Source organism: Leishmania major, chromosome 24 (genome assembly GCF_000002725.2).
Source record: "Leishmania major strain Friedlin complete genome, chromosome 24".
Classification (NCBI taxonomy): Eukaryota; Euglenozoa; class Kinetoplastea; order Trypanosomatida; family Trypanosomatidae; genus Leishmania; species Leishmania major.
In genome coordinates, this window is record NC_007265.2 from 752530 (window position 1) to 765000 (window position 12471).

Genomic DNA, 12471 nt, shown 5'->3' on the forward strand with positions numbered 1-12471 from the left:
GTTTGAGGCCAAGGCCATGCTCCGATGGCTGAGGCGGCGCATCGCCCTGGCGCGTGACAGGGCCCGGTGGCGGTACCGCGTGGCGTTTGACCTCACGTGGTGTTGCGACAGCGAAGAGCGGACACGCGCGGAGGAGAAAAATGTTGGGTGCGTGAGAGTCTACGTCACGCACACGCACAAGGCAAACCGAAGCGAATGTGAGGAAACGCAGGAAACATACAGGAAATAAAGAAGAGCTACAAGGGGAGGGGGGAGGGTGCATGCAAGCGCATCTGCAGACATACACCAACGTGCCTGTGTGCGTACACTACTTGGCTGCCATACGGGTTGCCCCGTCAAGGCGAATGCACTCGCCGTTCATGTATCGGTTCGAGAAGAGAAAGAAGACCAGGTGCGCAAACTCCTCGGGCTTGCCAAGACGGGGCGGGTACGGGACAACCGCCCCTAGCGCTGCACCCAAGTCGGGCGGCAGCAGTGGTGTCTCCATAATACCGGGGCAGATGGTGTTGACGCGAATCCGCTGCCCAGCAAACTCGCGGGCCAACGGCAGTGTCAGACTCACGATGCCGCCCTTGCTGGCTGCATAGGCAGCCTGACCGATCTGACCCTCATAGGCCGCCACACTCGCGGTGTTCACAATAACGCCCCGGTCCTCATCAGCGCCGATCTGCGCGGCGTTTCGCTGCATCGCTTCGGCGGCCAGCCGGCATACGTTGAACGTACCCACGAGGTTCACCTGCACAGCCTTGTTGAAGAGGTCGAGGGAGTGAGCACCCTTCTTGCCTACGACCTTCGCCGCTGGGCAGATGCCGGCACAGTTGACGACGCCGAAGAGCGGCTTGCCGGCGAACACCTCCGCTGCCTTGATGGCCGCCTGTACCTCGGTCTCGCTACAGACATCTGTGGCAACAAACTTGCCGTTGATCTCCTTCGACACCTGCTCACCCTGCGCCGCGTTGCGGTCCAGCAGCGTCACCTTGGCGCCCATCTGCGCGAGAAAGCGTGCGGTGGCGGCCCCGAGCCCGGAGGCCGCCCCTGTCACGAGGATGGGGCGGCCGGTAATCGACTGGATGGACTTGGCGTGCATGACTCTCTCGACAGCAATAGCAAAAAAGAGCGGAGGACGACTTGGCAATGTAGCAGGAACGCGCTCGCAGCAGTGGAGGGGAAATATGTGGATGTGCAGGAGCGTGAAGGCAGGGAGGGAGAGGGGAGGGGAGGGGGAGAGAGAGAGAGAGAGAGCCAACACGGAGAGGCGGCGAAAAAGAGAGAGGAGCAGCGCTCAGTCTTATGCGTGTTTCGCAGTGGTGCGGCTCAATGCAGCCAGTAGCCGTGCCGCTGTTGTCGCTGTCTGTCCGTCAAAGGAGGAGGGGAGGGTGAGAAGCGGCTCTGCCAGGAAGCAGATACGGAAGGCCGAAGGGTAGGGAGAGTGTTCGGGCAACAGCAAGGGCAAGAGAAGAAACCAAGTCACATGTCGTTGCGGAGAGCTGCGGGACTGATTCCCCATAGAGGGAAGGCTGAGGGGTGGGGGAGGAGAGAGAACGAGAAGCGAAGAGAATGTGCGTGTGTGTGTGTGGGGGGGGGGAGATTGCCGCCTGCACTGCGCTACGTCGCGAGAAGAGGGCAAAGAAAGCGAGACGCATCCCCACTTCCCGCAGGTCGAGCACCGAGTGCATACGGAGTGACATGCAGTCATGGCTCTCTCCACCCTCTGCGAACTAGTGCTGAAGATGTACGGCAGCACGCGTGCTCGGCTGCCTTATCGACCGTCGATGCACTGTACCTGCTGCTCTTCTTAGCTTTATCAAGCATTGCACTCCTACTCGGCCCTTCGCCACCCATGGAGCCCTCACACGCGTGGAGCACCGGAGGGAGAGGGAGAGACATGCGTAGGCAACATGACGGACGTAGAGGAAGGGGGAAGAGGAGGAGGGGGGGGGGAGCTGAGCTGAACAAAACGCCACTTTCTCACCTACGCTAGCAGACCAGTGCGCCTGCACACGCACTCGAGACAGACAGACAGACAGACACACGCACGCACAAGAGACGCCCCCACCCCATGTACGGCGACACAAACCATTTGCTGGTTGGTTACTTGCTCTTGGTGTTGAGCGTGAAGCCGTGGATAGTGCTTATTTCCTCCTCCAAGACGCTGTTGACGAGACGATGCTGCTGAATGAGAGACTTGCCCTGGAAGACCGGCGACACGATGTCAATGTTGAAAAAGCTGCCGCAGCCGGCGCTGACATCGACGACACGGACAGACTGGACGGGTTTCAGGGCCTCGCTAGACTCCAACTTTGCCTGGATGTCCGCTGCCGTGTAGGCGGCGAGGAGGCGCGGCGCCACTCGAAACATCAACGCCCTCGGTAGGATGAGGAAAGGGTAGTTGAGGCGAATCCGTAGATGGAACCTGAGAAAGACGCCGATACTGCGTGAGGAGAACGCCGGCGGGGGTGGCAGTGACGGTGGTGGTGCGGGAGAGCAAGGGTTGGGAGGGGCTAGACGAAGAGGTAGAGAGTGTGAGGAGGAGGCAAGTGGTGGAGGAAGGAAAAGGGCGGACAGCGTCACTGCCGTTGGCGCCCCATGACTTCACCTCCGTATTGTGCGCGCTCTCCCCCTTGGGTCTGTTGCATCGTTGCCCTTTACACCTTCGTTTCGAGAGCGGGTGCTGGGAGGGAAGATGGGAGGAGAGGGTAGTCGCAGCCTTGCTTCGCGCGTAGGTGGTGCCCACCACACAATCCACAGACGACTCTCTCGGCTGGGCCGGTCTGCGATTGCGATCAAGTCACGTGATGGCTCGTGGAGAGAAGTAGAGAAAAAAAAAAACGGGAAGCGCAACAACACCAACCAGGACCACTGCGGCGGCGACTCAGCCACCTTGCGATGAGCGATGGAGAAGGCCTAGTGAAGGCTTCCATGCCTCCTGGCAGCTGAGAAATAGCAACACTTGTGTGCCGCCTTCTCTGTGTTGGCGGCGATTGCCGATGCAGCCGATCGCACCGCATCCAACGCGCTCGGCAGCATCGACCCCCTTCCCGGCCACAGCAGGGCCGACAGAGGCTTGTCTGCCGCTCCCCGCGCTATACGCCAGATCCGCGGGGTGCTGCTGCAGGCGGCGCTCCTTTGCTTCCTCTAACGGCATCTCCATGCAGAAGAAGCTGTCCCCACAGGCACCCCCAGCACTGCCACCGCCGATCGGCGGGCCTTGCGTCATTGCCTCGTGCGCAAGAAACTCCAGCCAGCCCACGTGGAGATGCTTTACCCTCGCCTTGCTCACAAACTGCACGATGCAGCTAATGTGCAGCTCTTTATGCGAGCGCTGGCGACGATTCTAGTACGGGGGTGCGCTACAGTACAGCGGTCACCCGCGTGTGGTCGGCCTTAGTGGAGCGCCGCACTCCATTTGGCAGCGGTGTACGGGTGACGCAGGTGCTGTAGAAGAGCAGAATCATGCGGAAGGCCTGGAGCACACGTACCACAGCGGGTCTATCAGCCTGCATCTGTGCAGCCTTCTTCATGGTGAGAAGCAGCGCCTGCCAGTTTCCTCCTCGACGTCGCAGAGGGATACGCCACCGGGTGTCGTTGTGGCAGTACTCAAGCACGCCATGGCGCGACAGATTGCCGTCGCAGCAACCGCGGCACGCCTCCTCACTGAGAGCGTGACGATCGCGAGCATGCTCGCTCTAGGGTGGCGTGATGTGCATAGGAAGAGCTAGAGCAAAGACGCTAGAGGTGTGAAAGCAGCGCACGTGTGCGTCATGATCCAAACGCAGACACCGCTGCGTCTCCTGGCGGGAGTGCGCGTTGGCAAGGGCACTATACTCCATCGGCGCGTAGGTGAGGGCGCTCGAGATTCCATGCATCGAAGGATGGCAGGCGATAACAGACGGTACTGAAGAGCCTCACTATGAAGTCCCTCTGCTCTGCTCACAACAGTGTTTTCGCGGCCCTGATCAGCGGGGTACACCTCATACAGCGCATGGCATCTCAGGGCGCAGTGCCCCAACCCCCCTCCGCTCTGCGGGCGGAAGCCAAGCAGCCCCCGACCTAACCCTGCCAATGCCAAACCACTTCGCGTGGCGACAGGGTCAAGCACCTACAAGGTAGGGGAGACCAGAGCGATGCACCGCCACTGATGCCGGCGGTCAGGTCCTGGACGGGCGTTGCGTCGGAGCGACCTGCGACGGCGAGCACGCTTGTGCACCACCCATATGACTAGGCAGCGTGTCAACACGTGACTCGAGCGCAGCACAGCCGGCCCTCACGCTGCCCACTGGGGCGAGGGGAGCCTGAGCCACCGCGAAGGCGCAAGGGACGCGCCACCCATCGCGTGGTACGAAGCGGAACAGCAAGTGAGGAGAGAGAGAATGGGAGCAAGACGAACGCACAAGTTAGCATCTTGAGCGACAGATCAAGGGGACGGACGAATGGGCGGGGAGGGGCGGGTCGGAGAGGAGTGGTCGCTAGCACCACACTAATCCAAACACAACCGCCAACTACGGCGCCGCCTCTAAGGCATTCCTTCGCCCCTCCGCCACTGACGAGCTTACAGGCACGCAGAGGGTGGGAGGCGGCGAAGGGGGGGGGGAGGGAAGCGGCGCGTGCACGGTGGTGAGACAAGTCGTCTTTTGGTGGGTTACATTTGAGTGAAATGAGTGAAATCAGAAAGAGAAGGGCCGAGGAGAACCGCACAAACATCTCCAGGTGAACACCCGCGATGTGCGCGAGTGTGTGTGTGTGGGGAGGGGGGGGATGGGAGATGGGGGACGGGATGCTAACGCGGCCCTCTTCAGCCTCCTCCGCCTTCTACTGCGTATCGCATATCGCGTCCGCCCCACCTCCGCCATCGCCACCTCGCAGGACGAAGCGCACCGCTGCGCGCCAAGCGTGCACGAGCCGAGGAAAGGGACAATGAAGGCGAAAGAGGCAACGAAGAGATGAAGGGAGGGGGGGGAGGGGGCCAAGGGGAGCTCCGTCATCTCTCACATACGCATCCCTTTCACACCATCTCGTTGGGCGAGATTTCTAGTCCATCTGTTGCATGGCCTTATCCGCGGCGCTGATCTTGCCCTTGCCCTTGTCGGACTTGGACGAGCGGTCCTTGCGCTCCAGGATGGACTTGCGGTGGTGCGTCAGCTTCAGCTTCGTAATCTCGACGTTGGAGGGATGGATGCCGACGGCCACGGTGGAGCCGTTCGCCTTCTCGCGGTTCACCTTATCGATGAGGATGACCCACTTGAGGCGGTAGCACGCCGTCACCTTTCCCTCACGGCCCTTGAAGGTGCCGCGCTTCACGATGACCTCGTCGTCCTTGCGCACGGGCATGGCACGCACGTTGTACTTGGCGCGCAGCTCCTTGGAGAGCGGGGCGCTCATGAGCACACGGCGCACATGGCTCGGGGCCTGAAAGTGCGCACGGCGGGCCTTGCGGCGGGAACCACACTTGATGCTGGCCATCTTGTCCTACGGGGGAGAGATGCGGGTCGGAAGCTGTACGATAGTGTGTGTGTGTGTGTGTGTAGGTGGAGCCAAGAGAAATAGAAAGAGGATGATAGATGGAGCGAGAGACAGGAGAAGCTGCTGGCGCTGATGTGGGTGGTGGTAACAGCACAAGAAGGCGAGCGCACATTTTGTGTGCGCGGTCAGCGCCGCACCCGTGACACTCTCATGTCACGAAAAGTGCGTCCGGTGCTCATTTTTTGCCCTTGCCCACGCACTCATGTGCACAGTTATGCATGACACACACACACACACACACATACACACATACACACACACATACACACAGACCACGATGAGCGGCATTACTGCCTGCTGCCTTTCCTCTCATCATCGTACGCGTTCCTTTTCTCCTCTCCTCCCTTTCTTGTTTCTCGAGGGCTCGTGCGTGTGTGTGTGTGTGAGAGAGAGAAAAGGAGGGAGACGCCAAGGATATACGGAGACGTAAAAAATGGGGGAAAATTCAAGAGGGGACAGAGGTTGGGGGGTTGGGGGTGGGGTGGGCAACGCGCGCCACAGCCCCCGCGCCGTCTGTCGCTACCCTTCCCCTTCCCCCCTCCCCTCTCTCGGTCCATCCAAGGCACCATCATGGGCGTATTCCCACAATCCCAGCTCTGCCTCTGTGTGCTTTCGTCTCCTTACAACGGTTGTGCCGGACGCATGCGTTCGCCATTGCGCATCCTCACGTCATCGTGTCTCGCTGTCTGTGTGTGCGACTCCGTTGCCCTTTTCGTTTCTTCCTCTTCTCTTGAGCTCAAACCCCGCAGCAGCTGCAGCCGTGATGACGGCCATGATGGCGCGCAGACAACGCAGACAACAGACGCGGGCTCAGAGAGAGAGGAGCACGCACGACAGGAGCGCAGTGTCAAGAACCGACACAGTGGAGACGTGCACAATCACAAAGAAAACGAGCTACGGAACGCACATGTAGCGCCGTAACACCACTACGTCGTGCGTGAGAGGCATGAAGCACGAGGGGAAGGGAGGTTGATGGGTGCTTGGGCAGCAAGAGGGGATCGTGTGTGCAGGGTGTGCTGAGGGTCTGCGCAGCGGGTCGCGTCCATCAGTACATGAGATACACAACTCAGATAAAAGGGAAAAGGGAGCGAGAGAAGAGGGCTGTGGAAGGGAGGCAGGCAGGTGGTGGTGGTGGTTGGGGGGGGGTGCAGAGAGCAGGGCCTCTCTGCTGAAGGCGAGGAAACACCTTCGCCCGCTCCGTTACGTTCCCACCCGCTCTATCGCGCCGGCACCCGTTGTTTCGTCGCTGGCGTGCGCGAGCTTGTGGGTCAAGGTCTACCGAGGCACACACTCACACTTGCTCACGCACAAACCGACGCGCGCCCATGGCGCTGTCACGGGCACGATAGGACTTCCTTGCCCTCCCGATACCGGCGCACAACGCAAGCTTGCACCATGCAGCAGCTCGACTCCCGCACTGATGAAAAGAAAGACGAAGCATAAAATGAGGTGCCCACTCCACTCATACATCCCCCCCCCACACACACACGAACACACAGAGCCCCACCACGGGGGAGAGAGGAGTGTGAGGAAGGCGTGCACGCCACCCCAACGTGCCCCGGACGAAGCTCACCAGGCAAAGAGAAGAGGCGGCAAGAAGGGGATGGGTGGGAGGGTGGGTAGAGAGCTAGAGAGAGAGACGCGCATGCCAAGGCACGATAATAACAGAAGAGGAAAGATCGATCAAGCACCAGCCCCTACAAAGGGGAATAGGCAAGGAGACGCAGCAAAAAAACCATGACCGGCGAGCGGCAGAGGAGGGGGTAGGGGTGGGTGGGGACGAAGATAGACCAGCACATGCACACGCGTGTGCGAACAGACGCCGACATACTACATTGCATCGTCGTGTATAACATGTGCGCGTTGCTGTGTGAGCGTAATCGACCATATCGCCCACGGTAAAGAGTTACGATAAGAGGAGAGAGAGGTCAGGGGCAAGCGGCGCCGTCATCGCCAGCGACAACCCTCCATCTCCATCCTCCCCGCCCGCCTCCTCCGGGGTCATCCCTCACGCTTCGGAGCGCCGTCTCACCTTACATCTTGCTGAATGAGGAGTTCTTGAGCGGCGCCGTGCCATTGGGGAAGCGCGCGGCCAGCCTGCGGGCCGTCTCCACCACTTCCTCCACGGTAATGCCGAACTTATTGTAAAGCACACCCGCCGGGGCCGAGGCACCGAAGCCAGACATGCCCACGTGTGCATGGGAGTATTTCTCCCAGCCGAAGCTGACGTACGCCTCCACCGACACCACCGGCACACCTTCGGCGAGCACAGACTTGCGGTACACATCCGTTTGCGCGTCGAAGAGCTCCTGGCACGGCATCGACACGACCCTCACACACAGCTCACCCGAGAGTGCTTTGGCAGCATCCACCGCCAGCGACACCTCCGAGCCGCTCGCCACGATCACGAGCTGAGGGTCGGACACCTCCACCACTGCGTACGCACCGCGCTTCACACCTTCGATGCTCGACCCCGACTGCGGCACGGTGTTCTGGCGGCTCAGACATAGAACCGTCGGGGTGTGGGCACTGGACAACGCAACAGCCCACGCACCGCTCGTCTCTGTCTGGTCGCTAGGACGTATCACCTGCAGGTTCGGCATGGCACGCAGGGCAGCCACCAACTCGACCGGTTGGTGGGTCGGCCCGTCCTCGCCAACCCCGATGCTGTCGTGTGTCGCCACGTAGATGACGCGGTGGTGAGAGATCGCGGCGAGGCGCACTGCACCAAGGGCGTAGCCGATGAAGTTGAGGAAGGTGCCGCCGAACGGGATGACACCACCATGAGCGTCGAGACCGTTGAGGATGGCGCACATGGCGTGTTCGCGGACACCGAAGCGAATGTAGCGACCCTCTTGGCTGGTCGACGAGAAGTCCACCAAGTTTGCCGACGCGGGGCGCGTCAGGTTGCTCGGCGTGAGGTCAGCTGACCCGCCCATGAGGGCCGGGATGGCCGGGAAGAGCGCAGCCAGGCAGTTCTCACTCGCCTTGCGCGTTGCGATGGCCGAGGAGTTCGTCGGCAGCTTCGCCTCCCACCCGGGCGGCAGCTCGCCCTTCATCTGCGCCACAAAGGCGGCACCCTCGGCCGGGAAAGCAGCCGTGTACTTCGCCAAGCGTTCCTCCCATGCCCTCTGCTCCGCCGAGCACTTCTCCACGTGCGTCCTGAACACAGCGCGGACGTCTTCGTCGACGTCGTACTTCTTGTTCGGGTCGCGGCCAAACTTTGTCTTGACGTTTGCAATATCCTCTTCACCCAGCGGCGCGCCGTGCACTTTCTCCGTTCCCTGCTTCGAAGACCCGAACCCGATCGTTGTGGTTTGCACAATCATCTTTGGCTTCCCCTTCGTGGCCTTGGCCTCCGCCAATGCCTTGCGCAGGCCGTCGTAGTCAGTGTCACCGTTTTCGACCTCGATCACATGGAAACCCATGGCCACGTACTTCTGGTGAGACTGTTCTGTGAAGGAGAGGTTTGTCGCGCCATCGATGCAGATGTAGTTGCTGTCATAGATGATGATGAGCTTCTCCAGGGCGAGGTGGCCGGCGAGGGAGAGCGCCTCCTGGCACACACCCTCCATCAGACAACCATCACCACAGTACACGTAAGTGTAATGATTGACGAGCTCGTGTCCCGGGCGGTTGAACGTGGCGGCAAGGTGCGACTCGGCCATCGCCAGTCCGACCGCGTTTGCAATACCCTGACCAAGCGGCCCGGTCGTCACCTCCACCCCGGGCGTCACGAAACGCTCGGGGTGGCCAGGGGTGCGGGAGCCATATTGGCGGAATCCCTTCAGGTCGTCCATGGTAAGGTCGTAGCCGGCCATGTGCAGCAAGGCGTAATGCAGCGCGCAACCGTGCCCGTTCGACATGATGAAGCGGTCGCGGTCGACCCAGTTAGGGTCCTGGCTGTTGTACTTCATCACTTCCGTCCACAGGACCGCTGACACTGGCGCCATGCCCATCGGCGTGCCTGGGTGGCCACTCTTGCCGCCCTGCACAATGTCCGCCGCGAGGCAGCGGATGCAGTTAGCAACTTTTTCAATGGCGGCCATTTGGGCGTGTGGGTGAGGGCGAAGGGGATAGGCGGGGCAGAGAAAACGGGCTATAGGGATGAGAAGGGCGCGAGACTGAGAGGCGAACGGGGGGGGAGGAGGAGGAGGAGGGTGCTACGGTGTGTATGTGTGTGGGGGGGAGGGGGATTCTTGTATAAACTGGTGAGGGCGAAAGGTGGCTACTGGTGTTGCTGTGTGCTGTGCGGTGGGGGTGCCGTTTACGGGAGAAAAGAGACGGGGGCAGAGAGAGAGAGAGAGCGAGAGACGAGTGCTGTGACGGCGGGAGAGCGAGAGCAAACGGAAGGGGGCAGGCGCAGGCGCACCAGCTTGAGAGCAAAAACGGTGCTGCTTCTTCCACATCTTCGATTCTCGCTGTCGCAACACCACGTGAGGTCAAACGCCACGCGCTACCGCCACCGGGCCCTGTCACGCGCCAGGGCGATGCGCCGCCTCAGCCATCGGAGCATGGCCTTGGCCTCAAACTCTCCTCCCACTCACGCACCCGCTTCGTACCACGCGATGGGTGGCGCGTCCCTTGCGCCTTCGCGGTGGCTCAGGCTCCCCTCGCCCCAGTGGGCAGCGTGAGGGCCGGCTGTGCTGCGCTCGAGTCACGTGTTGACACGCTGCCTAGTCATATGGGTGGTGCACAAGCGTGCTCGCCGTCGCAGGTCGCTCCGACGCAACGCCCGTCCAGGACCTGACCGCCGGCATCAGTGGCGGTGCATCGCTCTGGTCTCCCCTACCTTGTAGGTGCTTGACCCTGTCGCCACGCGAAGTGGTTTGGCATTGGCAGGGTTAGGTCGGGGGCTGCTTGGCTTCCGCCCGCAGAGCGGAGGGGGGTTGGGGCACTGCGCCCTGAGATGCCATGCGCTGTATGAGGTGCGTGCGTGTGTGTCCCCCCGTCGTCGCGGCAAATGTGTTCGTTACGTGTGTACTGAAGAAAGGCAGGGGGAGATGGCAGAGGACGAGTGAGGGGAAGGGTGGGCGGGATCGAAGAGAGGAGTGGGAGGACATGTTACCCCTACTTGGTCCGTGCCTCGGCGCGAAGGGAAAGGGAGAGAGCGTGAACTTCAGTGCGAGACTCCCCTCTCTCCCCCCTCGCCCCAGTGCGGCGCCGCGAACAGAAGGGTGCGGGGACCAATGGTGTGGGGAGAAGGGATAGGGCAACAGGGGTGCGCGAGACGCCACCGCGAGTAGAAAGCGGGCATGCGACAGTGATCACCGCCCATGATGCGCGCCTGTCAGGCATGGCGTGCTGCGTGCTGTTGTCCGTGTCTTTTGGCAGAAATAAGGGGGACAGACAAAACCAGCGAAAATAACTAAATATAAAGGACAGACCCAAATCCCGCACGCCGCCACTGGTGAGGGGAGAGGGAGCGAGAGTGGTGTGTGCAGTGTAGAGAGGGGGGGGGAGCAGAGGAGCGTGTTGTCATCGGCGGCGGCAGCGTAAGATGCGCCGCCGCTGACTGACACGCTTAGCCACGCGCACATGCACGCCTTACTTCTTCTTCTTCTCCAGGCGCTTCAGGTAGAACTGGAGCTCGGCGCCCTCCAGCAGGATACCGTCGGCACGGCCGGACTGGCCCGGGCGGCTCGTTATGCGCGCAAGCACGCGACCCTCGCGCAACTGATCGGCGATCGCCTTCTCGACCCTGTGGTTGCGGCGGCGGCGCGTCCACTCGCGCTGAAGCTTGGGCGAGGCCTTGTTCACGTCGTACTTGTCAGCAGCGGCGTGGGCGGACTTCCTGCCCTTCTTCTCCGCAGCAACGGCGGCCTTGGTGCTCTTCTTGTCTGCATCCAAGTCGATGCCGTAGTGCTTGGCATACCAGCGCTTGAACGGCGCGGCATCCACGGCGACGATGCAGTTCTTCACCAGCGTCTTCGTACGCACCAGCTCGTTCGACGTGGCGTTGTACACGACGTCGAGAAGACGCACGCGGTGTGCGATGGCCTCGGAGGCCCAGGCAAAGTTGCCGGTGTCCAGGCGCAGGGCACGGATCTTGAAGTTGCCACCGCGAGCACGCACAGGGCTCACGCGGCGGGCGCCAAGGCGGGTGTTCGCGGGAAGGCGGCCCAGCTCGGCCTTCATGCGCTTCCGGTGGATCTTGGTCTTTCCACCGGTGATCTTGCGCTTATGCAGGCGACTGCGGACGATGCCCATGGTTGCAGCTCTTCACTACGTTGGGTGTGTCTGTGTGTGAGTGTATGTGTCCATATTCGTGGGGGAGGAGGGGGGTAAGAAGAAACAGCGAGAGCGGTATTGGGAAGGAAAAAAAAGTGTATGCGAGGCGGTCAAGCAGTCATGTGCGGTTGCGCGAGAGACAGGAGGGGAGAGGGAGCGAGAGTGGTGTGTCTGCGCGTGAAGTGAGGGGGAGGTGGGCACAGAAAACCGCCCTCCTCCCTACCCATCTACGCAAACACAAACTAAGGCACTCGTTGCCGCACCTGCAGCATCATGCTCGTGCTCGATATCGCGGTCGACACCCAGATTCCTATCGCTTCGTTGATGAAGCCTCTAGCGGTCCCAGCCCCCTTGCATCTGACACGATCCTCCTCTCAGGCGAAGGTGGCATTTCAGCATTAGAGAACACGTGTGTGTGCCTGCCTATGTGAGTCTGCATCTCTGCGCCACCGTCATCATCGACAGCGTCGCTCGTCACACCCGCTCAGACTCAGATACGCACGTGCAGGCTCTTCGCCGCTGCCCCGCCAAAGGGTGGCCGGAGAAGGGACACACGAGGGAGGGAGGGCCTCAGTTGTCGCCAGGGCTTCACACCTTTTCCGTTGCATGTGTTTCAAGCACCGTCCGGTGACGCAGGAGAGGACACAAGAAAAGTAAGAAAAATGAAAAGAAGAAAACAAGGAGCGAAGGACAGAGAGAGCGCCGCGTCAAGCTGCGGTG

The 12471-nt window shown here is 61.2% G+C and overlaps 5 protein-coding genes and 1 pseudogene across 6 annotated transcripts; all 6 read right to left on the bottom strand.

Moving 5' to 3' along the window:
* Nucleotides 1-307: 307 nt before the first annotated feature.
* Nucleotides 308-1087, bottom strand: LMJF_24_2030 (putative 3-oxoacyl-(acyl-carrier protein) reductase; the record flags this gene model as incomplete). The annotated part of the gene is made up of 1 exon (XM_001683669.1): nt 308-1087. One exon carries the CDS (start codon nt 1085-1087, stop codon nt 308-310), a length of 780 nt encoding a protein of 259 aa, XP_001683721.1.
* Nucleotides 1088-2091: 1004 nt separating this feature from the next.
* Nucleotides 2092-2358, bottom strand: LMJF_24_2040 (conserved hypothetical protein; the record flags this gene model as incomplete). The annotated part of the gene is made up of 1 exon (XM_001683670.1): nt 2092-2358. The coding sequence occupies one exon, from the start codon at nt 2356-2358 to the stop codon at nt 2092-2094; it is 267 nt and encodes an 88-aa protein (XP_001683722.1).
* A 715-nt stretch (nt 2359-3073) lies between these two features.
* On the bottom strand, nt 3074-3866 carry LMJF_24_2045 (annotated as a pseudogene). The gene has a single exon. A coding segment is annotated over exon 1 (793 nt).
* A 1162-nt stretch (nt 3867-5028) lies between these two features.
* Nucleotides 5029-5460, bottom strand: LMJF_24_2050 (putative 60S ribosomal protein L26; the record flags this gene model as incomplete). The annotated part of the gene is made up of 1 exon (XM_001683671.1): nt 5029-5460. One exon carries the CDS (start codon nt 5458-5460, stop codon nt 5029-5031), a length of 432 nt encoding a protein of 143 aa, XP_001683723.1.
* Nucleotides 5461-7553: 2093 nt separating this feature from the next.
* On the bottom strand, nt 7554-9569 carry LMJF_24_2060 (transketolase; the record flags this gene model as incomplete). The annotated part of the gene is made up of 1 exon (XM_001683672.1): nt 7554-9569. The coding sequence occupies one exon, from the start codon at nt 9567-9569 to the stop codon at nt 7554-7556; it is 2016 nt and encodes a 671-aa protein (XP_001683724.1).
* A 1498-nt stretch (nt 9570-11067) lies between these two features.
* Nucleotides 11068-11730, bottom strand: LMJF_24_2070 (putative 40S ribosomal protein S8; the record flags this gene model as incomplete). The annotated part of the gene is made up of 1 exon (XM_001683673.1): nt 11068-11730. The coding sequence occupies one exon, from the start codon at nt 11728-11730 to the stop codon at nt 11068-11070; it is 663 nt and encodes a 220-aa protein (XP_001683725.1).
* Between the last annotated feature and the right edge of the window lie 741 nt (nt 11731-12471).